General features: G+C 43.5%; 1 protein-coding gene across 7 annotated transcripts in view; it reads right to left on the reverse strand.

Annotated features, from left to right (window-relative positions):
* The window catches only part of POGLUT2 (protein O-glucosyltransferase 2), a 139,679-nt gene that overhangs the window by 107,274 nt on the left and 7,700 nt on the right, over positions 1-24,705 (reverse strand). For 4 of the 7 annotated variants that reach the window (XM_077297051.1, XM_077297046.1, XM_077297050.1 and 1 more), the window contains exons 2-4: positions 19,312-19,517; positions 2,774-2,979; positions 313-390 (exon numbers count right to left, since the gene is read on the reverse strand). In XM_077297051.1, the coding sequence (XP_077153166.1) occupies positions 313-390; positions 2,774-2,979; positions 19,312-19,517 (490 nt within the window). Of the gene's footprint in view, positions 1-312; positions 391-2,773; positions 2,980-4,708; positions 4,745-14,904; positions 15,006-19,311; positions 19,518-24,705 lie in introns of those variants that run through there. The other 3 variants (XM_077297052.1, XM_077297053.1, XM_077297048.1) reach the window with 3 other exon arrangements.

A 24,705-nucleotide genomic window follows, 5' to 3' on the forward strand; every position in this document is an offset into this window, starting at 1 on the left:
CTGTTTGAATCACCGTGTGATAATATAGACTTTACCACTTATAAAACTGTGTCCTGTAGTTGTCTTGTTCCACGCAAAGAGTCTCCTGAGTTATCCCCTATAATTATTACAGGCTAGGCCTAGTAGTTCAGATTACCTCGAAAAGCTTCTGCATGATGGGCAAGGGTAGCAGGATTCGGACCACCACAGATGTGCTACTGATTTACCTATAGGATAATCCTATACATAAATCACGTAAAAGCTGATTAATCTATATTATTGTCTAGTCTATATAATTAATTAAAAAAAAATATTATATTCCTAGATACTTACTTTACTTGATAAGGACAGAAGAAGTGAATCCATGAAAATTCTAAAGCCAACATGTTCCCCGTAGGTTTTTATATAAATCTAAGAGATGAAATTGAAAGATCAAGTCAGGACACTTGTAAGTCTCTCATTTTATAGTGGGTTGGGGTAAATAAATTTCAAGTGTCAAATAATGAATTCAGGTATTTTTCTAATTGCCGTATATACTCGAGCATAATCCGAGATTTTCAGCCCATTTTTTTAGGCTGAAAGTGCCTCTCTCGGCTTATACTCGAGTCATTGTCCCATGGGGTCGTGGGGGAGAGGGAACGGCAGGAGTGGCGGCTGTCACATCATACTCACCCCCTCCCGGCATGGTCTCTGCACCAGGAGGGTGAGTCTGAAGGGGGAGGGTGAGCCATGCGATATTCACCTGTCCCCGTTTCACCGCCGGGCTGTGCCTTCCGCATCCTCTGGCTGTGACGTTCAGGTCAGAGGGCGCGATGACGTGTTTAGTGCGCACCCTCTGCTTTAAAGGGAACCTGTCACCTCGTTTTTTCGGTATGAGATAAAAATACTGTTAAATAGGGCCTGAGCTGTGCATTACAATAGTGTAGTTTGTGGACCCCGATTCCCCACCACGATTCGCCTGTCAATCAGGCTGGTCAGGTCGGATGGGCGTGGTGTCTTCCCCCAGATCTTGCGTAGTTTTCCGTTGGTGGTGTAGTGGTGTGCGCATGTCCAAGGTCCCGAATCCTGCACAGGGGTGTGAAATAGCAGCGATGTCCGTTATTCCATTGGTGATCGGTGGGCGCGGCCATCTTGCTTTGGCCGCGCGTGCGCAGAAGCGGCGCTCTGCTGGCCGCGGCTTCAGGAAAATGGCCACGGGCATCCGCGCGTGCGCAGATGGCTATCGCGGCGGCCATTTTCATGAAGCCGAGATGCGAACTCTGCTCCGCCCACCGATCATCAATGGAATAACGGACATCGCTGCTATTTTCACACCCCTGTGCAGGATTCAGGACCTTGGACATGCGCACACCACTACGCCACCAACGGAAAACTACGCAAGATCTGGGGGAAGACACCACGCCCATCCGACCTGACCAGCCTGATTGACAGGCGAAAACGACTACTTTGGTAACGTATTTCGGCAGCATAGGTGGGGAATCGGGGTCCACAAAATACACTATTGTAATGCACAGCTCAGGCCCTATTTAACAGTATTTTTATCTCATACCGAAAAAACGGGGTGACAGGTTCCCTTTAACAGTCACTGCAGAGAGCCGGAAAACACAGCAGCGCACGGTGGTAGAACGGGGACAGGTGAATATCACAAGTGCTGGGGGATCTGAACCAGCGGCGACACCGGCATCTTGCCCCCAATGACAAGAGGTGAGTATGCCATTTTTTTTTTTATCGCAGCAGCAGCATATAGGGCATATTATTCTATGGAGCATCTTATGGGGCTATTATTAACCTTTGTGCAGTATTATATGGGGCATATTTTTTGTATGGAGCGTCTTATGGGGCTATCACTAACCTTTGTGCAGGATTATATGGGGCATATTTTTGTATGGAGCGTCTTATGGGGCTATCACTAACCTTTGTGCAGGATTATATGAGGCATATTTTTGTATGGAGCGTCTTATGGGGCTATCACTAACCTTTGTGCAGGATTATATGAGGCATATTTTTGTATGGAGCATCTTATGGGGCCCATCATTAACTGTATGGAGCATTATATGGGGCTCCTGATTCAATATGGATATTCAAAAACATTTAACCTACTGATATCTCAATTCATTTTACTTTTATTAGTATCTATTTTTATTTTTTAAATTTACCGGTAGCTGCTGCATTTCCCACCCTAGGCTTATACTCGAGTCAATAAGTTTTCCCAGTTTTTTGTGGCAAAATTAGGGGTCTCGGCTTATACTCAGGTCGGCTTTAACTAGGGTATATACGGTACTCTTTCTCTGCTTTTGAGGTTCCTTCGGAAAGTGAACTGAGCATGTGATTGTGACGACTACTTGGGCAGAACAGCGAAGCTCATTTGCTGGCTTCAGTGAAGTCAATGTGACGTCAGAACTGCAGACAAGAATACCCACAGGGTACAGTGATACCGACTCATTCACGGACCAGGTGAGGGTAAGAAAAGAAAAAACAACTGCAACTGGGGAACAGGGGTTTTCTGAAAGTAAAAAAAAAAAAATTTTCCCAAAAGGTGTCCATATTGCTTAAGAAGGAAGAACACCGTGCGATCTGAATCAATACATTAAAAAGTCATATTTTATGTTATTGGGCCAGGCTACATCAGAGTGTTATGCTCAATAAACAGTACGAGCACCCTTCACATATAACATTCGGCTTTAGGCTGACTCTTAGTAACGATGTCATTCATCGTATACGTGATGGTGACACATTTGGGCAAATTTACTATCACTAAAATGAAATGCATGATATCCTTGGGCACAGAACATACCTTATTATCCTTGATGGTGTAATGGCACAAGCTCTGGCGGTCCCCAAATCTTTCCGGGATTTCTACAGCAATCTTGTCAGGATCAACCGTTGGAAAATGTTTGAGATCACGTTGAATTTGTGGAATGGCGTCTTTACATGACATATGTCTTAGCCACACGTCACTGTCCGGCTCAGGGCAGTGACATTCTTCACTGTAAATTGGACCTAAGAAATGTGAAATATAAGGTGCAATAAAAAGTCAGTTATGTAATTTTCAATATTCTAGTCATTAAGGAGAATAAGCAGTATACATTGCATATTCATTGTCTACACTGGCACAGCGTCACACATACACTTGTGGCAATGCCTGATACTGCAACTTGATCCCATGCATTTGGGTGATTCTTAGAGATCATGAGAGTTGGACGGATCAAATATTGATGACGGTTCAAAGTCTTTGAAAACCTTTTTAAGTCTAATGATCTAATTTCAATTATTATAAGTTAAACTGCCTAATAAAGCAGTATCACTTAACAGTGCACTTGTGCCTGAGAATGGAATAGTACATCGAAACTTTCGAATTTAAAAAAAATATTATTAAACAAAATCCTTTTTAATTTGTATATTAATTTTACTTATGAAGTGGGAAAACACATACAACAAAGTCTTATTATATTCTGTACAGCGATAATGAGTCAATGTTTTGCATCCATGTAGGTAAGACATTTGAGCAGACATTTTAGTTGTGTAGTATTCTCCTTTGGCCTGCAGAGGTCACTGTTGTCTGTTCTTTCTCATACCTGCTCCCACCAGACCTACACAGATTATAGCGGCTACATCCTACACCTAAAAGCACTGTTATCGCGGTTAAATAGAGAATATAAAGGCATTTTATATATTTTACTCATTGAAACCGCTCAAGCACGATAATATATTATACCCTTAAGTTGTATAAATGATCCTTTGATTTGACCTCTGTATAGGCTAATTTGTGCAAATAACAATGAATAAAGGTACCTTCACACTGAACAACTTAACAACGATATCGCTAGCGATCCGTGACGTTGCAGCGTCCTGGATAGCGATATCGTTGTGTTTGACACGCAGCAGCGATCAGGATCCTGCTGTGACATCGTTGGTCGGAGCTAGAAGGCCAGCACCTTATTTCATCGCTGGATCTCCTGCAGACATCGCTGAGTCGGCGTGTGTGATGCTGATTCAGCGATGTCTTCACTGGTAACCAGGGTAAACATCGGGTTACTAAGCGCAGGGCCGCGCTTAGTAACCCGATATTTCCCCTGTTTACCAGTGTAAATGTAAAAAAAAACAAACAGTACATACTTACATTCCGGTGTCTGTCGCGTCCCCCGGTGTTCTGCTTCCCTGCACTGTGTCAGCGCCGGTCAGCCGTAAAGCAGAGCACAGCGGTGACGTCACCGCTCTGCTTTAGGGCCGGCGCTTACACAGTGCAGGGAAGCAGACGCCGGGGGACCCGACAGACACCGGAATGTAAGTATGTAGTGTTTGGTTTTTTTACATTTACACTGGTAACCAGGGTAAACATCGGGTTACTAAGCGCGGCCCTGCGCTTAGTAACCCGATGTTTACCCTGGTTACCCGGGGACTTCGGCATCGTTGGTCGCTGGAGAGCGGTCTGTGTGACAGCTCTCCAGCGACCACACAACGACGAAACAGCGACGCTGCAGCGATCGGCATCGTTGTCTAGATCGCTGCAGCGTCGCTAAATGTGACGGTACCTTAAAGGGAGGGTGCCGTGATTTTAGTTTTTGTATTAATAATTATTGATTATATAATCAATTATTTTTAATACAAAAGTAAATGTACCTCTTTCATACTTTTGTATTTATTCCCTTTTACATTCACCACTGGAGGCCGCCATTTTCATTAGTGTGGGTGTAAGTGTCTGGGCACCACACTTGCACACCTCACTTACGGCAGCCATGTACATAGGAGCCAACGGTCGGGCCCCGACCGCATCTCCTGCCTCTCAGCTGTGACTTGGCCACGCCCACTGAGCTGCCACGTCACAGCTGTGAGAGGAGATCGCGGCCATTTTGTTTATTTTCCTCTGCCATCGCACACACAGCTCAGTGCGTGCGATGGCAGAAGCTGCCAGGGAGAAGCTGCTGCCGAGGGTCCGAGGTAAGTATCTGCAGCGAGGAGCTGTGATTGCAGCCTGTACTTAGTATTACAGTACAGGCTGCAATCACTGCCGACCTGTTCAGAGCAGAGCAGGGAGATCGTCACACTGCTCTGCCCTGAACATGACTCAGCACTTCCTGGGAGAGGACGGAAGGTAAGTACAGCGATTTTATTTTCTTATGCATCTACCACTTCTACCAGCCCCTATCTACCACTGCTACCTGCCCCCATATACCACTGCTAGCTGCCTCTATATACCACTGCTACCTGCCCCTATATACCACTGCTAGCTGCCTCTATATACCACTGCTGCCTGCCCCCATATACCACTGCTAGCTGCCTCTATATACCACTGCTACCTGCCCCTATATACCACTGCTAGCTGCCTCTATATACCACTGCTACCTGCCCCTATCTACCACTGCTGCCTGCCCCCATATACCACTGCTAGCTGCCTCTATATACCACTGCTACCTGCCCCTATATACCACTGCTAGCTGCCTCTATATACCACTGCTAGCTGCCTCTATATACCACTGCTACCTGCCCCTATATACCACTGCTAGCTGCCCCTATATACCACTGCTAGCTGCCCCTATATACCACTGCTAGCTGCCTCTATATACCACTGCTAGCTGCCCCTATATACCACTGCTAGCTGCCTCTATATACCACTGCTAGCTGCCTCTATATACCACTGCTAGCTGCCTCTATATACCACTGCTAGCTGCCTCTATATACCACTGCTAGCTGCCTCTATATACCACTGCTAGCTGCCTCTATATACCACTGCTAGCTGCCCCTATATACCACTGCTAGCTGCCTCTATATACCACTGCTAGCTGCCTCTATATACCACTGCTACCTGCCCCTATATACCACTGCTACCTGCCCCTATATACCACTGCTAGCTGCCTCTATATACCACTGCTAGCTGCCTCTATATACCACTGCTACCTGCCTCTATATACCACCTACCACTGCTACCAGCCCCTATATACCACCTACCACTGCTAGCTGCCCCTATATACCACTGCTAGCTGCCTCTATATACCACTGCTAGCTGCCTCTATATACCACTGCTAGCTGCCTCTATATACCACTGCTAGCTGCCTCTATATACCACTGCTAGCTGCCTCTATATACCACTGCTAGCTGCCCCTATATACCACTGCTAGCTGCCTCTATATACCACTGCTAGCTGCCTCTATATACCACTGCTAGCTGCCTCTATATACCACTGCTAGCTGCCTCTATATACCACTGCTAGCTGCCTCTATATACCACTGCTAGCTGCCCCTATATACCACTGCTAGCTGCCTCTATATACCACTGCTAGCTGCCTCTATATACCACTGCTACCTGCCCCTATATACCACTGCTACCTGCCCCTATATACCACTGCTAGCTGCCTCTATATACCACTGCTAGCTGCCTCTATATACCACTGCTACCTGCCTCTATATACCACCTACCACTGCTACCAGCCCCTATATACCACCTACCACTGCTAGCTGCCCCTATATACCACTGCTAGCTGCCTCTATATACCACTGCTAGCTGCCTCTATATACCACTGCTAGCTGCCTCTATATACCACTGCTAGCTGCCCCTATATACCACTGCTAGCTGCCTCTATATACCACTGCTAGCTGCCTCTATATACCACTGCTAGCTGCCTCTATATACCACTGCTAGCTGCCCCTATATACCACTGCTAGCTGCCTCTATATACCACTGCTAGCTGCCTCTATATACCACTGCTAGCTGCCTCTATATACCACTGCTAGCTGCCTCTATATACCACTGCTAGCTGCCTCTATATACCACTGCTAGCTGCCTCTATATACCACTGCTAGCTGCCTCTATATACCACTGCTACCTGCCCCCATATACCACTGCTAGCTGCCTCTATATACCACTGCTAGCTGCCCCTATATACCACTGCTACCTGCCCCTATATACCACTGCTACCTGCCCCTATATACCACTGCTAGCTGCCCCTATATACCACTGCTACCTGCCTCTATATACCCCTGCTACATGCCTCTATATACCCCTGCTACATGCCTCTATATACCCTTGCTACCTGCCTCTATATACCACTGCTACCTGCCTCTATATACCACTGCTAGCTGCCTCTATATACCACTGCTAGCTGCCTCTATATACCACTGCTAGCTGCCTCTATATACCACTGCTACCTGCCCCTATATACCACTGCTACCTGCCTCTATATACCACCTACCACTGCTACCAGCCCCTATATACCACCTACCACTGCTAGCTGCCTCTATATACCACTGCTAGCTGCCTCTATATACCACTGCTAGCTGCCTCTATATACCCCTGCTACCTGCCTCTATATACCCTTGCTACCTGCCTCTATATACCCTTGCTACCTGCCTCTATATACCACTGCTAGCTGCCTCTATATACCACTGCTAGCTGCCTCTGTATACCACTGCTAGCTGCCTCTGTATACCACTGCTAGCTGCCTCTGTATACCACTGCTAGCTGCCTCTGTATACCACTGCTAGCTGCCTCTGTATACCACTGCTGCCTGCATCTGTATACCACTGCTGCCTGCCTCTGTATACCACTGCTGCCTGCCTGTATACCACTGCTGCCTGCCTCTGTATACCACTGCTGCCTGCCTCTGTATACCACTGCTGCCTGCCTCTGTATACCACTATCTGCCTCTATATACACCTACCACTGCTACCTCTGTCCTGTGTAGCTAATCTAGTCCTGGGTAGCTAATCCTGTCCTGTGTACTGTGTCCTCAGCAGTCAGTATCACACAGGACAGGATTAGATACACGGCTCAGCAGTTGGTATCACACGACAGGATTAGATACACGGCTCAGCAGTTGGTATCACACGACAGGATTAGATACACGGCTCAGCAGTTGGTATCACACAGGACAGGATTAGATACACGGCTCAGCAGTCGGTATCACACAGGACAGGATTAGATACACGGCTCAGCAGTTGGTAACACACAGGACAGGATTAGATACACGGCTCAGTAGTCGGTATCACACAGGACAGGATTAGATACACGGCTCAGCAGTCGGTATCACACAGGACAGGATTAGATACACGGCTCAGCAGTTGGTATCACACAGGACAGGATTAGATACACGGATCAGCTGTCAGTATCACACAGGCCAGGATTAGATACACGGCTCAGCAGTCAGTATCTAATCCTCTCCTATGCACTCCTCTCCCCCTGCGTGTCTTTCCCCAATGTGGTTTATTATTTTTGTTGAGGGAGTCGAGGATTATGCGTTCGGTATGGTAAAAGATCAATAAAGGACTTTATTCTGGCCGAGTCTTTATTTACAATACAACTATAGGATTAGTAATGGATGGGTGCCTTATAGACGCCTCTCCATTACTAAGCCGTGGGCTTGATGTCACCGGACAATATGAAGGTGACATTAACCCCAAAAATATGAACCCCACTTGCTACTGCTACAGGGCAAGTGGAAATTGCCAGGCAAAGCGCCAGAAGAGGCGCATGTAAAAGGCGGCTGAGAGCTGATCTTTTTAGCCTGGGGGGACAATATCCATGGCCCCTTCCTAGGCTATTAATGTCAGCCTGCAGCTGTCTGCATAGTATTTGATGGTTATTAATTATAGGGGGCCCCACGTCTTTTTTTGGGGGGTGTCCCCCATTTTAATAGCCAGTAAAGGCTAAGTATACAGTTGCGAGCGTGTGAGTGTGAGCACACCCTCCCACCCATAGACCAGTACACTGCTCTCCTGAAATACTCTGTGCTCCTGTCACCCTGCTCCTTCCACCATACGTCTCTGTGACCTCCCTAGAGCAGCACAATACCATATGGATCACGTATAATGCCGCTATATACACTCACCGGCCACTTTATTAGGTACACCATGCTAGTAACGGGTTGGACCCCTTTTGCCTTCAGAACTGCCTCAATTCTTCGTGGCATAGATTCAACAAGGTGCTGGAAGCATTCCTCAGAGATTTTGGTCAATATTGACATGATGGCATCACACAGTTGCCGCAGATTTGTCGGCTGCACATCCCAAAGATGCTCCATACAAGGCAGGATGGATCCATGCTTTCATGTTGTTTACGCCAAATTCTGACCCTACCATCCGAATGTCGCAGCAGAAATCGAGACTCATCAGACCAAGCAACGTTTTTCCAATCTTCTACTGTCCAATTTCGATGAGCTTGTACAAATTGTAGCCTCAGTTTCCTGTTCTTAGCTGAAAGGAGTGGTACCCGGTGTGGTCTTCTGCTGCTGTAGCCCATCTGCCTCAAAGTTCGACGCACTGTGCGTTCAGAGATGCTCTTAGGCCTACCTTGGTTGTAACGGGTGGCGATTTGAGTCACTGTTGCCTTTCTATCAGCTCGAACCAGTCTGCCCATTCTCCTCTGACCTCTGGCATCAACAAGGCATTTCTGCCCACAGAACTGCCGCTCACTGGATTTTTTTTCTTTTTCGGACCATTCTCTGTAAACCCTAGAGATGGTTGTGCGTGAAAATCCCAGTAGATCAGCAGTTTCTGAAATACTCAGACCAGCCCTTCTGGCACCAACAACCATGCCACGTTCAAAGGCACTCAAATCACCTTTCTTCCCCATACTGATGCTCGGTTTGAACTGCAGGAGATTGTCTTGACCATGTCTACATGCCTAAATGCACTGAGTTGCCGCCATGTGGTTGGCTGATTAGAAATTAAGTGTTAACAAGAAGTTGGACAGGTGTACCTAATAAAGTGGCCGGTGAGTGTATATTTATCACATAATACTCCTGTAAAGACCACACATTATGCCGAGATATTATAATATATATAATATCACACATTATGCCGCCAAGTATTGTGTGATCTATGTGACGGTATTATATGTGATCTATATGGCGGTATTATGTTTGATCAGTGTTGTGGAATGATGTAAAAACTATATGACGGTGGTATATGAGAACTATATTGTCGGATTATGTGTGATCTATGTGGCAGTACTAGGTGAGAATTATATGGCGGTATTATGTGTGATCTATATGGTGGTATGTGAGAACTGTATGACAGTATTGTGTGATCTATTTGATAGTATTGTGTGTGTGATCTATATGGTGGCATTATGTGAGAACACTATGGCAGTATTATCTTCAGAAAGCGGACCCATTCTATGGTGGTTCTGGCAGAGCACCTGCACGCGGGTCTGGGGTAATAGAGGGGGCAGCATGACCTCCAGTTAGGTGCAGTCAGGGCTGGTGAGGCAGCTGAAGAGAGGGGTCTCATTTTTATCGTTACTATATGGCTACGTTTCCTTCCCAGCGTCACCCCGTACTTCGCCTGTCGTCTCACTTTCACACATCGCCAGGACAGGATGGAGAAGACAGGATCTGAGGAGGGGAATGGGGTCTTTGCATGCAAAGTCTGGATCAGAACAGGCCATCAATCCGCAGACATGTTTCCTGGATTTCTGTGGAGCAGACGGTCCATCCATGTGTATAAAAGACAGCGCTCTATGTACAATCCCTGGCTGCTCCGCGCACTGAACATGGTGCCCCCCATAGACCAGCACACTGCTCTCCTGAAATACTCTGTGCTGCTGTCACCCTGCTCCCTCCACCACATATCTCCCAGAATCCTTGCTGCCTGCCATCCTCGGTGACACATTCAGTATTTGGTCAGTATTTTACCTCAGTATTTGCAAGCCAAAACCAGGAGTGGGTGATAAATGCAGAAGTGGTGCATATGTTTCTATTATACTTTTCCTCTAATTGTTCCACTCCTGGTTTTGGCTTACAAATACTGAGGTAAAATACTGACCAAATACTGCTAGTGTGACGGCAGCCTTACTCTGCAGTCACCAACAAAATGGCTGCTCACTGGGTTCCTGAATATCATCCTCTCATCCCTTAGCAAACACATAGAAGGGGAGGAGAGGAGACATCACACACATCAGCAGACTCCGCCCATAATTACTGCAGTGCTGTAATGTGAGCTAGTTGTACACTAGGTTTTTCTGAAATTTCAGCAGCTGCTCCCCCTAGTGTTTAAAAGTGGAAATTCCCAAACTTTTCAAATTATTTTTCATATTTTACTAAATTATAAACAAATGATAATATTTTTAAAGAAAATTTAAACATTAATTCTTTACATTTTTACAATTGCTGTAAAAAAAATTTTTTTGATGGCACCTTCCCTTTAAGTAGATGCTTTTAATACAGCCTGAAAGGGTATAACAAGTTGTTTAAAATTGAAGGCCTATTCTGAAATACACCATCAATACTAGATCATTTCAGTTCAAATCTTGGCATCCTACCTGCTGCAAACCTATCATTATCGCTTTTTAGGTAAAAATCAGTAGTCCGTATGGCTACATAAAACTTTATAATATATTTCTATGAATCGTCAGAAACTCTCAGAACCACATAAACGTAAAATACAGGAAAGGGGCAGATGCACTTCTCTCAAAGTGTAATCTGTTGAATGGAAGAGGGCGAGTAATTAAGGAGAATTCTGGTTCTATGACATTTCTTAACATCCACCTATCTCAGAAATGACTGGATTTCTTTTGCAGACCACTCTCTTTTGATACTGTCATTTTAATTCTTCAAAGCCCTTAGAAGGAATCTGTCAGCAAGTTTTGCTATGTAATCTGAGAGCATCATGATTTAGGAACTGAGATCCTGATTCCAGCGATGTAGCACTTAATGGTCTGCATGCTGTCATTTTGAAACAATCACTGTTTTCTCTGCTGCAGATCTAGCAGTTCTCTGAATGCTGAGCCCTATATAATCCCACCCACACCACTGATTGACAGCTTTCTGTGTACACTGTATATTGACAGAAAGCTTCTAATTAGTGATAGGGACGTGTGGCACCCCAGGGTCCTGGTCGTCACATTAACATTGCTTTCCTCACGGGGAGAGTGATGTTACGCTTGGAGGCAAGGAAGGATAACTGTCACCAGGTAAACACAAGCATGCAACATGTTCACACTCCAGGCCACCAGGGGGAGCTTTTGATCCTATTTACTAGGTGACTCCCCATATATATGGCAGTTTGGAGGGAAAGTTAGTTAGTTAGTGCCAGACAGCAGACTGGAGCAGTCTGAGGCAGGAAGAACGCATGAGGAGCCATGCAGCTACGACAGAGTGCTGCAGCTCCTGGACAGAGACAACATCGGAAGCCGAATATATTGCAGTGAGCATGTAGGAGAGAGGAGCACAAGCGAGGACACCAGGGGGAGAACAGCGGCGATCAGACTGTCTCCCTGGCAAAGCGCAGATACCGGTAGCCGGACCACCGAGGTTGTAAGGGACTCTAATACTTACATCAGAGACCGGCAGGACAGCTGAACTGCAAGTTACCTGTCCGCCACACACGCCTGAGACACAGTAACACATAGAGCCCAGGGCATGCTAGAGTCCCTGTAAAAAGGCTCAAGTTGCCTGTCATGCATGTATTGTCCTATCCTTTAAGGGGGACAGAGAGAAGAACTGTGAGGACCTTATCTGAAGCCATAGGCAGTAAGGGACTACAACACCACCGCGCTAGAGGGAGGGCTCTTAATCTCCACCTGGAAAAGGGAACTCCCAACTTGCCTCCAAGCCGTCCGGACTCTGCCTGCCCTGTGATCTGGTACCCTGGACTGTGGCTGCCTGAAGACTTCAGTAAACAAGGTAAAGAGACTGCAAACCTGTGTCCTCGTTCTTTACTGCACCTCTCACCATCTTCCATCTACACACCGGGAGCCCTGGGGATACACTTCACCTGTGGGAAGGTATACCATCTAGCTGCCATAACATTACCCCAGAAAACCCCTTATAGCAGCGTCGGTCCCTACTGACCGAACACCACAGGTGGCGTCACGAATATAAACTCTATTCACCAAATCCCTTTAAAGACTTTCCCCTTTTACATGGGCGCCCAGGGCCACGGACCGGGTCGCCACCGTAACATCCCCCTGTGAACACCGGACCCGGTTCCGGGTACCCCACGGCCCTGGCGGGCGACTCAGACGGGGTTACACAGAGCAGTTGACTAGGAGGCACGAGATGCCTTGTCCTGTAGCGATAATTTTTTTGATAAAACACTGATTTTATTGACACAGCAATACACATAATTTATTGATCAACTCACAAATAGAGAATAAAAGGGTATGTACCCTAAGGCAACAACTGCTATCACACAGATCTCATGGCAAAAAAATAAATAAATAGCAGCACAGAGTAAAGTGCAGAGTAACATGTGCATCTCACAGTAACAATCACATGTGACAACCAGAAATGTAGAGATTACATGTGAGGAGATGTACGCTAATAAGAAGGTGAATCTACATAATCCTGAGCACAAAGTGCCGCTAATAGTACATGTAGATATCAGTGCATACCTATATGGAAAAGACCTTGGTGAGCGGCTGTGCTGACCATAGCCCCGATGCGCGTTTCGCGTGATGGGCTTCCTCGGGGGGCTGTTTACATGTTTACGTGCAGCAGCGATTAGGTTAGAGGGTGCAACAGGGATGGAAAGAGGTAATTTTACAACATATAATGGGAAAGCCCTTTTATATTCTGACCTCTGAGAAGGGATATTCTCAAGATTGAAAGCTGTTCCCTATCCATAGGATAAGACATAACTTCCCGATTGCTGCAGGTGTTATCACTGTGATCCCCACCAACCCCTAACAGCGGGGCTGTGATTGAAGAGGAGTTAGATCATGTAAGCTGTCCCTCTACTCATAGTTATGGGAGTGCTGAAGACCAGCTGAACGATGTACTCAGCTATTTCCACCACTCACATTAAGAATTAATGTGTATGATAGACCACCACTCCATTCACACACGGCTTTTTAGAGACCAGTTCTTTGGATCTGTGGGGGTGCAAGACGTTGGTCCCCAAGCTGTAGGGAAGATATCCCCTATCCCATGTATAGGAGATAATTGGGGAGAATGCCTTTTTAACATTTGTCCACTGCCTGATGGTGCATAACCCTGTGACTGTCCTGTTAGTGTAGATCTGCAGTCATAAGCAAAACCTCAGAGAGGTCCTATATTGACAGTGATCATTTGATTCCAAGATCCCTCTTGCACTCATGCCTTACAATGTCAAAAATGGCACCAAAAACACAAGACACGTGAGCTTCTAAAAATAAATATATTTTTTTTATTTAAGACGGATTGAAGCTGTTTTCCCAAAGCAAATGATGGGTTCAGGAGACAGTACACATATTCGGTATCGCTGGGTCCGAAACGACCCACCCTATAAAACTGTTCCACTCCTTAGCCCTTTCAGTGAACACCGTAAGAAGAATAAAAAAACTATGGTTTTTTATCATACCGCCAAACAAAAAGTGGAATAAAACGCGATCAAAAAGATGAATGTAAACAAAAATGCTACCGCTGAATAGGGCATCTTGTCCTTCAGTACAGAACCATCAGTGGAAAAATAAGAAAGTTATAGCTCTCAGAATAAAGCGATGAAAAAATTATTATTTTTTCTATAAAATAGTTTTTGTGTAGAAAAGCCAAAACCTAAAAAAATTATATAAATGAGGTATCACTATAATCATACTGACGCAAAGAATAAAGCTGCTTTATCAATTTTACCACATGCGGAAAGGCATAAAAAAAAATGTGAATATATGGTTTTAGTTCATTCTGCCTGCCAAAGATCGGAATAGAAAGTGATCAAAAAATGTTACGTGACCAACAATGGTACCGATAAAAATATCAACTTGTCCCACAAAAAAAAAGCCCTCACATGACTTTATCAACAGAAATATGGAAAAATAACAGCTATCAAAATGTGGAGATGCAAAAACTTGCTTTTGGAAAAAAAAAAAAAGTCTTTTAGTGTGTGACAGCAGCCAAACAGAAAAACTATATCAATCTGGTATCACTGCAATCACACCAACCAGAAGAATAAAATTGTCTAATCACTTATGCTGCACGAGGAAAGGCATAAAAAATAAATAAAACCAATTCTTCACCTGCTGCTGATTTGTTCATTCTGTCTCCCAAAGATCACAGTAAGGCTCGGCACACGTTTATCCTGCACTCTGCGCTTACACCAGAGCTTCCATGTAAGTATCTGAAATACACAATTCAGAAGGAACCTCAAGCAGAATATTCCATATAATGAGGCAGGTGGAGGAACTGTGGATGCTGTCTGGCCTATGATCCAGCGGTGTACATCTTTTTAGGCGTGCATGAAGCTGCCATCAGCCACAGTTTTGTGGACCCCTGAAAAGGAAACCGCTGAACAGAGGCCAGACAGAGTCCAGGGTAACTCTGCTGCCTCATCATAGTGAATGGATCCCTTAGGGGTTTCATCTGAATCAAGTCATTTGGAGATTTAGTTGGAAAACCCGATGTACAGAGTTATGTAAAAGTTACTGTTACTGTGCACAGATAAGCAAGTTGAAAATGAAATGAGCTCTAAAAGGCCTAAACTTAAAGACGACACATTTCCTTTGTATTTTAGGCAATACAAATATATATATATTGTGACAAAGTCACTGGCAAGGTGCGGGAAGGGAGATATGTTTCGTTGAGGCTAATGGCTTCAGTGATTTACAAACCCAGAAGTTTTTCCTTCAGCACATTAAGGGTATGTGCACACGCTGCGGATTTTGCTGCGGATCCGCAGCGTTTCCGCAGCTGCGGATCCGCAGAGGTTTCCCATGCATTTACAGTACCATGTAAAGCTATGGGAAATGAAATCCGCAGTGCACATGCTGCGGAAAAAAACACGCGGAAACGCAGCGGTTTATTTTCCGCAGCATGTCAATTCTTTGTGCGGAATCCGCAGTGGTTTTCCACCTGCTCCAATAGGAAACTGCAGGTGAAAAAACGCAGCGGAAACTGCAATAAAAACCGCGATAAATCCGCACTAAAAACCGCAGCGGTTTTGCACTGCGGATTTATCAAATCCGCTGCGGAAAATTCCGCAATGGAATCCGCAGCGTGTGCGCATGGCCTAAGTGTTACAAGGGGTTGACAGCCAATTTGTTTCAAGGGCTGTGTGTGTGGTCTGGGGTATAAGTAGCTGGCCTCCAGAGGCAGTTGGTGTTCAGTGTCTGGAGAGGAACACTCCAGGGAAGTGTTTGTGGTTTTCTAATACCTGAACCGTGGGTCTTGGTAACCCTGAGCGGGCTGAACCCCGCTAACACAAGGACTGTGGTTAGTGCTGCCATTTTTATTTTTGTTTTGGCTGTTTTTGCCAGAGGGCTGTTTACTTTATGCTTCACCTTGGTTTACAAAGCATCTAATAAACCAAGGACGTTCTTAAAGAGACAGTGTTCCCGTGTCTGCCTCTGTGTACAGCTGAGTGAGTCGATCTACCACAATACATAATTTAATCATTTACATTTTAAAAATTACAAAAAGAAAAATGGGCCAATACAACAATTTGGGCACATGCATGGTTTGTACCTAAATAATACAAAGTAGACCCAAACCACAGAAATAGAATGAAGGGTCGAGTTGCAAAGAGATTCATATTAAAATTCCATTTTATTAATATAAACCATTTAAAAACATGATTGTAAGCAGAAAATGTTATATGGGGACGCTGTTTGGGTGAAAACCAGTAGGGGGGAGGAATTCACATAAGAAATTAATCAGAAACGTTTTCAGTGACTGTGACATTATATGTAACATAGTAACATAGTTTTTAAGGTTGAAGGAAGACTTTACGTCCATCTAGTTCAACCCATAGCCTAACCTAACATGCCCTAACATGTTGATCCAGAGGAAGGTAAAAGAAACCCATGTGGCAAACAGTAAGCTCCACATTGGGGAAAAAAATCCTTACCTGTTTCTTCATTCTCTTAATTTTTTAATTTTCCAAATTCAAAGTAGTTGACAGAGAGAGACCGTGGAATAATATGCAATATGTACCATGATGGCCAATAGAAAATCAGGCAGGGTACCTTTAATTCATCCGCATGTGGATTCAAAGGGTAAGAAAGATATACTAGGGGTTGAAGGGTAACACATCACATGGAAAGTCCATAAAAAGAAAACACACTCGTCCGCACTGATGATATAACAAAGCCCCACGGCAGAGCCTTTTAGCTCGCAGCCCAGCAAATATATAGAGGTTGGCAACGGCTGTACAACTCCTCCACACCTGTACTGTGGGGTGCGACTTCCAAGAAAGATGCACAAAATCCAATGAAAAAACAGTAGAAAAAATGGAAGCGCACTTACCCTGGTGGGATACAAATCACTTTATTTGGACATTCTGAAAAGCAGACAGCAGGGAGGAATGTGGTCAGCTACGGACAACGGCCGTTTCGTGCCTGGTTGCACTTCAAAGGGTCCTCGACCCTGTTACTGTTTTAACACATCACATGTATTTCTTAATGCTAAAATTGTCTAATTATGCGGCTAGTGCAGGGTAAAAGGATAGATGTAGATCAGCGTGCAACTCCCCAATCCATAGAGATATCAGGTCACACAAAGAGGAACCCACTTAGTAATAAGCACATGATTAGTATAACATGAGGTAGAAGTAAAGAGCTCTGTGCAAGGATACCTTGATGAGAGATGTCAGTTGTTCCGAGTGGAAATGGTCTACTCAGCGTCCTCTCACCCCATCATCATCAGACTTCTTCCCTTCTGAGCTTTGTACTTTGCCTCAAAAGTAGTTTTTGACCACATATGGGGTATCGGTGTACTTAGGAGACATTGCATAACAAATTGTATGGTGCAATTTCTCCTGTTACCCTTGTGAAAAAAATTGGGGCTAAAGAACATTTTTGTACAAAATGTGATTTTTTAATTTTCACAGCTCAACGTTATAAACTTCTGTGAAGCAGACAAATAGAAAAATCAGACAAACTGAACATTTTGCAGTGTTCTCTTAATTTTTGCCAGAGCTGTATATGGTATCAGCATTTCAGGAGAAATTGCATAACAAATTGTATAGTGCACTTTCTACTGTTACCCTTTTAAAAATAAAAACAACTGGGGCTAAAATAACATTTTGTGGGAAAATAATATATATAATTTTTATTTTCACAGCTCAATGTTATAAACTTCTGTGAAGCACATGGGGGTTCGAAGTGCTCACCACGCATCTAGATACTTTCCTTGTGGGGTCTAGTTTCCAAAATGGGGTCACTTATTGTGGATTTACACTGTTTAGGCAGGCATATCAAAGACTCTCCAAATGCATTATTCAACGTTCAAAAAGTCAAACGGAGCTACTTCCCTTCCAAGCCCTGCCCTGCACCCAAACAGTAGTTTTCCTCTACATATTGGGCATCAGCGTACTCAGGAGAAATTTCCCAGCAAAGTGTATGATGCAATTTCTCCTATCATCCTTGTGAAAATGCAAAATTTAGGGCTAAAAGAACATTTATATGGAAAAAATTGGATTTTCTTTATCACGACTCTACGTTATAAACTTCTGTGAAGTACCTGGGGATTCAAGGTGCTCACCACACATCTAGATAGGTTCCTTGAGTATAGTTTCCAAAATGGGGTCACTTGTGGGGTGTTTCCACTAACTAGGCACACCAGGGGCTCTCCATACACTATATGGCGTTTGCTCTCAATTGTAGCCAATTTTGCTTTCAAAAAGTCAAACGATACTCCTTCCCTTCCAAACTCTGCCATGCGCCCAAACAGTAGTTTTCCCCCACATATGAGGTATTGGCGTGCTCAGGAGAAATGGCGCAACACATTTTGAGGTCTATTTTCTCCTGTTAACCTTGTGAAAATAAAAAAAATGGGTCTAAAGTAAAATTTTTGAGAAAAAAGTTAAATGTTCATTTTTTTCCTTCTTTTTTCTTGCTTCAGTTTCTGTGAACCACCTGAAGGGTTAATAAACTTGTTAAACGTGGTTTTGAGCACCTTGAGAGGTGCAGCTTTTAGGATGGTGTCAATTTTGAGTATTTTCGGTCATCTAGACCACTCAAAGTCACTTCAAATGTGACGTGGTCCCTAAAAAAAAATTGTTTTGTAAATGAGAAATCCCTGGTCAGCTTTTAACCCTTCTAACTTCCTAAAGAAAAGAAAATGATGTTTAAAAAAATTGTGCTGATGTAATGTAGACATGTGGGAAATGTTATTTATTAACTATTTTGTGTGACATAATTTTCTGGTTTAAAGGCATAAAAATTAAAAGTTTGAAAATTGTAAAAGTTTTGACAAATTTCTGATCTTTTTCACAAATAAACGCGAGTCATATTGAACAAATTTTACTACCCGTACCATGAAGTACAATATGTCACAAAAAAAACAATCTCAGAATCAGTGGGATCCGTTGAGGCGTTGTAAAATTGTAAAAATTGGCCTGGTCATGAAGGTCAAAATAGCCTGGGAGGGCGAAAGGGTTAAAGCTGTTCAACAGACTCAATCATATTATTACTCTGAACCAAAAATACCTTTTAGGAAATAAGGAGATTTTGCCACATGTCTGCCATTCACTTGAACTTCAATCTGAAGAGCGCTGTAGCTGGCATACAGTTTGTATCTTACTAGGAAGGAGCCATCTTTTCTGTCAAGTAACTGCACCCCCACTCTGGTATGCTGCTCCCCCAATGCAGTGATGTGGACTTGATAGTGGTCATTTTGAGGAGTAGATGTGAAACTGAAGAGAAAAAGATAACACCATTAGTCAAAATGAAGCATACTAAACCTACATCTTCATTGCTGCAGCAGTGGTGGACACAGAACAGCATATGGGCCCTTATCAGTCCATTAGGTCTGTCTATGACAGAAGCTGCTTGCTGCTTTGGAGGTGGCAGCAGGCCCCCTTACCTCTTGGTACCCCATGAGTCTGCTTAGGTTGCACCAATTATATGTCCGCCTCAGGTTTGCAGTGTTGTACGGTATATTTATTCACTAGTATGTTACGACAAAACTTAAGCTTTAGTGTCTCTATTACGCAGAGGAAAGCTGTAGTTTATGCCATCAGCCAGATGCGCTATTATAGTAAATGAGATTAAATAAAGTTCAATTTAGATAATGAGTCCAACTCTGTAGTAAGCTCTGTTCTGATGGGGATCCCGCTGATTTCACCTGGATCTGTACTGTGAACTCTTCAGAATTTAATCCGCCACAAGGTTCTACAGTGAGTATGATGTTACTCTGCTATATTTCTGAAATTCATATATTCTCAGGAAATTTCTTTTGGCCACGTCTCCCACCATAACTAGTGGTATATGGCAGTGTCGGACTGGGTTGGCAAAGGCCCACCGGTAACATTGATTCTTGAGACCAACTATTCAGATACAAACATTACCTGAACCTAGTACACATACTTAATTTTGCTTCTATGTAATATTAACTTTGTTACCTTGTGAATTGTTACATTAGGCCTTTTTCTGGAAATTGTGAATCAAGTGTAATAGCACTACTCATTATTAACACTCCTTCAAAGTTCCATAATTGGATGTGTTAAAAAAATGTTCCTGAGCTGAGATAATCTTATAAATGTGTCCCTGTTGTGTGCTGTGTTATGCCCGTGTCTGACCGTACAGGAACATGGTCTGATCATTCCACATCTCCAGGGCAGGGAAGGGCGTAAAGGATATTCAGACAGGAAATCATAGGATCACAGCTGCTGCTTTCTATGAGGTAAAGCATTTCCCTGCCTGTTTAAAAACAATTTGTTACATCACAGAAAAAATCAGCTGCGAGCGCTACTGTAACGTTTATATACTTTTTTGCTTCCTACCCTGCCCAGGAACTGTGGTGTGATCAGACCCTGTTCCTTCACGGTCAGAGACAGCATTACACAGTAGACAGCAGGGTCACATTTATAAGAGGAGGTATATAGGTGACATATACAGCTGTATAACATAGAGGAGGTATATAGGTGACATATACAGCTGTATAACATAGAGGAGGTATATAGGTGACATATACAGCTGTATAACACACAGGAGGTATATAGATTATTACATATAAAGCTGTAGAACATAGAGGAGGTATATAGGTGACATACAGATGTATAACATAGAGGAGGTATATAGGTGACATACAGATGTAGAACACAGAGGACGTATATAGGTGACATATACAGCTGAGTAACATGGAGGAGGTATATAGGTGACATATACAGCTGTATAACATAGAGGAGGTATATAGGTGACATATACAGCTGTATAACATAGAGGAGGTATATAGGTGACATATACAGCTGTATAACATAGAGGAGGTATATAGGTGACATATACAGCTGTATAACACAGAGGAGGTATATAGGTTACATATACAGCTGTATAATACAGAGGAGGAGATTCTAGATTGTGAGCCCCATCGAGGACAGCGATGATAATGTGTGCAAACTGTAAAGCGCTGCGGAATATGTTAGCGCTATATATAAAAAAAAAAGATTATTATTATAACATAGAGGAGGTATAGGTAACATATACAGCTGTATAACAGAGGAAGTATATAGGTGACATATACAGCTGTATAAAATAGAGTAGGTATATAGATTACATATAAAGCTGTATAACATAGAGTAGGTATATAGGTGACATATACAGCTGAGTAGCTATATAACACAGAGAAGGTATATAGGTGACCCATACAGCTGAGTAACAGAGGAGGTATCTAGGTGACATATACAGCTGCTTAACATAGAGGAGGTATATAGATGACATATAAAGCTGTATAGCATAGAGGAGGTATATAGGTGACATATAAAGCTGTATAGCATAGAGGAGGTATATAGGTGACATATAAAGCTGTATAACATAGAGGAGGTATATAGGTGACATAAAGCTGTATAACATAGAGGAGGTATATAGGTGACATAAAGCTGTATAACATAAGAGGAGGTATATAGGTGACATATACAGCTGTATAACATAGAGGAGGAATAAAGAGTACATATACAGCTGTATAACATAGAGGCGTTATATAGGTGACATATACAGCAGTATAACACAGATATTTAGGTGACATATGACATATTTAGGTGACATATGCAGCTGTTTAACATAGAGGAGGTATATAGATGACATATAAAGCTGTATAACATAGAGGAAGAATATAGGTGACATATACAGCCGTATAGCATGTTCTCCCCGTGTTTGCGTGGGTTTCCTCCAGGTACTCCGGTTTCTTCCCACATTCCAAAAAACATACTGATAGAGATTCTAGATTGTGAGCCCCATCGAGGACAGCGATGATAATGTGTGCAAACTGTAAAGCGCTCCGGAATATGTTAGCGCTATATAAAAATAAAGATTATTATTATTATTATTATTATTATTATTATTATTATTATTATTATTATTATATCATAGAGGAGGTATATAGGTAACATATACAGCTGTATAACAAAGAGGAGGTATACAGGTGACACATACAGCTGTATAATAAGAGGAGGTATATAGGTAACATATACAGGTGTATAACAGAGGAAGTATATAGGTGACATATACAGCTGTATCACATAGAGGAGGTATATAGGTGACATACAGCTGTACAACACAGAGGATGTACATAGGTGACATATACAGCTGTATAACATAGAGGGGGTATATAGGTGACAAATACAGCTGTATAACATAGAGGAGTTATATAGGTGACATGTACAACTGTATAATACAGAGGAGGTATATAAGTGACATATACAGCTGTATAAAATAGAGGAGGTATATAGATTACATATAAAGCTGTATAACATAGAGTAGGTATATAGGTGACATATACAGCTGAGTAGCTGTATAACAAAGAGGAGGTATATAGGTGACACATACAGCTGAGTAACAGAGGAGGTATATAGGTGATATATACAGCTGTATAACAGAGGTATATTGATTACATATAAAGCTGTATAACATAGAGGAGGTATATAGGTGACATATACAGCAGAGTAAGCTAGAGGAGGTGTTGTGAATTTGGATTCTGGGCTCCCCCGGTGGCCGCTTGTGGAATTGGACTTGTCATCCTCTTTCCTGTTTCACCTGGTTCCATCAGTAGTGGGTGTCGCTATTTAAGCTCATTTCTCTGGTGGTTTCTTGCCGGTCAACAATGTTATCTGATGCCTCTCAGTGCTTGTTCCTGCTTCTAGACAACTACTAGATAAGTTGGACTTTTGTCCATGTTTTGTTTTGCCTATTTGTTCCAGTTCACAGCTGAAGTTTTGTTACTGTGTCTGGAAAGCTCTCGTTGATCAGGGATTGCTACTCTGGCGTTATGAGTTAATGCCAGAGTTTAAGGTAATCTCTGGATGGTGTTTTGTTAGTGTTTTTCTGCTGACCATGAAAGTATACTATCTGTCTTCTGCTATCTAGTAAGCGGACCTCAAATTTGCTAAGACTATTTTCCTGCTGCGTTTGTTGTTTCATCTGAACTCACCGTCATTATATGTGGGGGGCTACTGTCTTCTTTGGAATATTTCTCTAGAGGTGAGCCAGGTCTTATATTTCCCTCTGCTAGCTATTTAGGTCTTAGGCCAGAGCTGGGCATCTAGCGATAAATAGGAAATGCTACCTGGCTATTTCTAGTTGCGCGGCAGGCTTAGTTCATGGTCAGTATAGTTCCATCTTCCGAGAGCTTGTCCCTCTATAGGCTTGCTATGATCTCTGCCTGCAGAGATCATGACAGTTTGACCGGCCAATAAAGTGTTAAAGACCCAGGTTGAGAAAGGAGAGTTATAAGAAGTCTGCTGGAATTTTTTTTTTTTTTTCCTCCAGTCTGCCTTGCTGCAGTCTTTTTTTTCTCTCTCTCCTCCTAATCTCTGTATGCTCTGTGTGCACCTGACAATAATGGATCTCCAGAGTGTAACTGCGGGTTTGAATAATCTCATCACGAAAGTACAAAATTTACAAGATTTTGTGGTACATGCTCCGGTATCTGAGCCGAGAATTCCTTTGCCGGAGTTCTTCACAGGGAATAGAGCTAGCTTCCAGAATTTCCGAAATAATTGTAAGCTTTATTTGTCCCTGAAGTCTCGTTCAGCTGGAGACCCTGCTCAGCAGGTTAGGATTGTGATTTCCTTGCTCAGGGGTGACCCTCAAGATTGGGCCTTCTCATTGCCAGCAGGGGATCCTGCGTTACGCGATGTGGATGCGTTTTTTCTGGCCTTGGGCTTGCTTTATGAGGAACCTCATTTGGAACTTCAGGCAGAAAAAACTTTGATGGCACTATCTCAGGGGCAAGACGAAGCTGAAGTTTTCTGCCAAAAATTCCGTAAATGGTCTGTGCTTACTCAGTGGAATGAGTGCGCCTTGGCGGCAACTTTCAGAGAAGGTCTCTCTGATGCCGTTAAGGATGTTATGGTGGGGTTCCCTTTGCCTGCAGGTCTGAATGAGTCCATGACAATGGCTATTCAGATTGATAGGCGTCTGCGGGAGCGCAAACCGGTGCACCATCTGGCGGTGTCTATGGAAAAGACGCCAGAAAGTATGCAGTGTGATAGAATTCTGTCCAGGAGCGAGCGACAGAATTTTAGACGGAAGAATGGATTGTGTTTCTATTGTGGGGATTCTACTCATGTTATATCAGCATGCTCTAGGCGTACAAAGAAGCTTGATAAGTCTGTTTCCATTGGCACCATTCAGTCTAAGTTTATTTTGTCTGTAACCCTGATTTGCTCTTTGTCATCCATTGCCACGGACGCCTATGTTGACTCTGGCGCCGCTCTGAGTCTTATGGATTGGTCCTTTGCCAATCGTTGTGGTTTTGATTTAGAGCCTTTGGAGACTCTTATTCCTCTGAAGGGGATTGACTCCACCCCATTGGCTAATAATAAACCACAATACTGGACACAAGTAACCATGCGTATCAATCCGGATCACCAGGAGATTATTCGTTTC

This window comes from Ranitomeya variabilis, chromosome 3 (assembly GCF_051348905.1).
Source record: "Ranitomeya variabilis isolate aRanVar5 chromosome 3, aRanVar5.hap1, whole genome shotgun sequence".
NCBI lineage: Eukaryota > Metazoa > Chordata > Amphibia > Anura > Dendrobatidae > Ranitomeya > Ranitomeya variabilis.